Source organism: Centroberyx affinis, unplaced genomic scaffold, assembly GCF_046629955.1.
Source record: "Centroberyx affinis isolate AG114_WGS23_722 - 3 ecotype Tasmania unplaced genomic scaffold, CSIRO-AGI_Caff_v1 ptg009522l_1, whole genome shotgun sequence".
Taxonomy (NCBI): Eukaryota; Metazoa; Chordata; class Actinopteri; order Beryciformes; family Berycidae; genus Centroberyx; species Centroberyx affinis.
The window spans coordinates 5,848-8,276 of record NW_027284557.1 but is presented as its reverse complement, the minus strand read 5'-3'; the positions used below and the strand labels follow the sequence as shown (position 1 = coordinate 8,276).

Sequence of the window (2,429 nt, the reverse complement as noted above, 5' to 3'; positions counted from 1 at the left end):
TCTCTGGCTCAGTTGTCATGACAACATTATGGAACTCTCTCATCCTAACGTGGATTAACTCTCTGAGCTCAAATTAAACAGAACCAGCAGATCTGGAAGAACAGACTTTAGTGACAAACTGGAGAATAAAACACTGAGGAGACGATTCATGATGTTTATCTAGACCTGGATAAAGAAACAGATTTACTTTAATGAACAAGAAGAACATGAAGAACATGAAGAACATGAAGAACATTAAGAGCATGAAGAACATTAAGAGCATGAAGAGCATGAAGAACATGAAGAACATGAAGAACATGAAGAACATGAAGAACATTAAGAGCATTAAGAGCATTAAGAACATGAAGAACATGAAGAACATGAAGAACATTAAGAGCATGAAGAACATTAAGAGCATTAAGAACATGAAGAACATGAAGAACATGAAGAACATTAAGAGCATGATGAACATGAAGAACATGAAGAACATGAAGAACATGAAGAACATTAAGAACATGAAGAACATGAAGAACATGAAGAACATTAAGAGCATGAAGAACATTAAGAGCATTAAGAGCATGAAGAACATGAAGAACATGAAGAGCATTAAGAGCATTAAGAACATGAAGAACATGAAGAACATGAAGAACATTAAGAGCATTAAGAGCATTAAGAACATGAAGAACATGAAGAACATGAAGAACATTAAGAGCATGAAGAACATGAAGAACATGAAGAACATTAAGAGCATTAAGAGCATTAAGAGCATGAAGAACATGAAGAACATGAAGAACATTAAGAGCATTAAGAGCATGAAGAACATTAAGAGCATTAAGAGCATTAAGAGCATTAAGAGCATTAAGAACATGAAGAACATTAAGAGCATTAAGAGCATGAAGAACATGAAGAACATGAAGAACATGAAGAACATTAAGAGCATGAAGAGCATGAAGAACATGAAGAACATGAAGAACATGAAGAGCATTAAGAGCATTAAGAGCATTAAGAACATGAAGAACATGAAGAGCATTAAGAGCATGAAGAACATAAAGAACATGAAGAACATGAAGAGCATTAAGAGCATGAAGAACATAAAGAACATGAAGAACATGAAGAACATTAAGAGCATGAAGAGCATGAAGAACATGAAGAACATGAAGAACATGAAGAGCATTAAGAGCATTAAGAACATGAAGAGCATTAAGAGCATGAAGAACATAAAGAACATGAAGAACATGAAGAACATTAAGAGCATGAAGAGCATGAAGAACATGAAGAACATGAAGAACATTAAGAGCATTAAGAGCATTAAGAACATGAAGAACATGAAGAGCATTAAGAGCATGAAGAACATGAAGAACAATAAGAACAATAAGAACATGAAGAACATGAAGAACATGAAGAACAATAAGAACAATAAGAACATGAAGAACATGAAGAACATTAAGAGCATTAAGAGCATGAAGAACATAAAGAACATGAAGAACATGAAGAACATTAAGAGCATGAAGAGCATGAAGAACATTAAGAGCATTAAGAACATGAAGAACATGAAGAGCATTAAGAGCATGAAGAACATAAAGAACATGAAGAACATGAAGCACATGAAGAACATTAAGAGCATTAAGAGCATTAAGAACATGAAGAACATGAAGAGCATTAAGAGCATGAAGAACATGAAGAACATGAAGAGCATGAAGAACATGAAGAACATGAAGAACATTAAGAGCATTAAGAGCATGAAGAACATGAAGAACAATATGAACAATAAGAACATGAAGAACATGAAGAACATTAAGAGCATTAAGAGCATGAAGAACATGAAGAACATGAAGAACATGAAGAACAATAAGAACAATAAGAACATGAAGAACAATAAGAGCATTAAGAGCATGAAGAACATGAAGAACATGAAGAACAATATGAACAATAAGAACATGAAGAACATGAAGAACATTAAGAGCATTAAGAGCATGAAGAACATGAAGAAATGAAGAACATGAAGAACAATAAGAACAATAAGAACATGAAGAACATGAAGAACAATAAGAACAATAAGAACATGAAGAACATGACGAACATTAAGAGCATTAAGAGCATGAAGAACATGAAGAACATGAAGAACATGAAGAACAGTAAGAACATGAAGAACATGAAGAACAGTAAGAACATGAAGAACATGACGAACATTAAGAGCATTAAGAGCATGAAGAACATGAAGAACATGAAGAACATGAAGAACATGAAGAACAATAAGAACATGAAGAACATGAAGAACATGAAGAACAATAAGAACATGAAGAACATGAAGAACATGAAGAACATGAAGAACAATAAGAACATGAAGAACATGAAGAACATGAAGAACAATAAGAACATGAAGAACATGAAGAACATGAAGAACATGAAGAACAATAAGAACATGAAGAACATGAAGAACATGAAGAACA

The 2,429-nt window shown here is 33.0% G+C and overlaps 1 protein-coding gene across 1 annotated transcript; it reads left to right on the top strand.

Annotated features, from left to right (window-relative positions):
* Positions 1–206: 206 nt before the first annotated feature.
* Positions 207–1,973, top strand: LOC139640498 (uncharacterized protein PF3D7_1120600-like). The gene has a single exon (XM_071514672.1). The coding sequence runs from the start codon at positions 207–209 to the stop codon at positions 1,971–1,973; it is 1,767 nt and encodes a 588-aa protein (XP_071370773.1).
* The last annotated feature ends 456 nt before the right edge of the window (positions 1,974–2,429 follow it).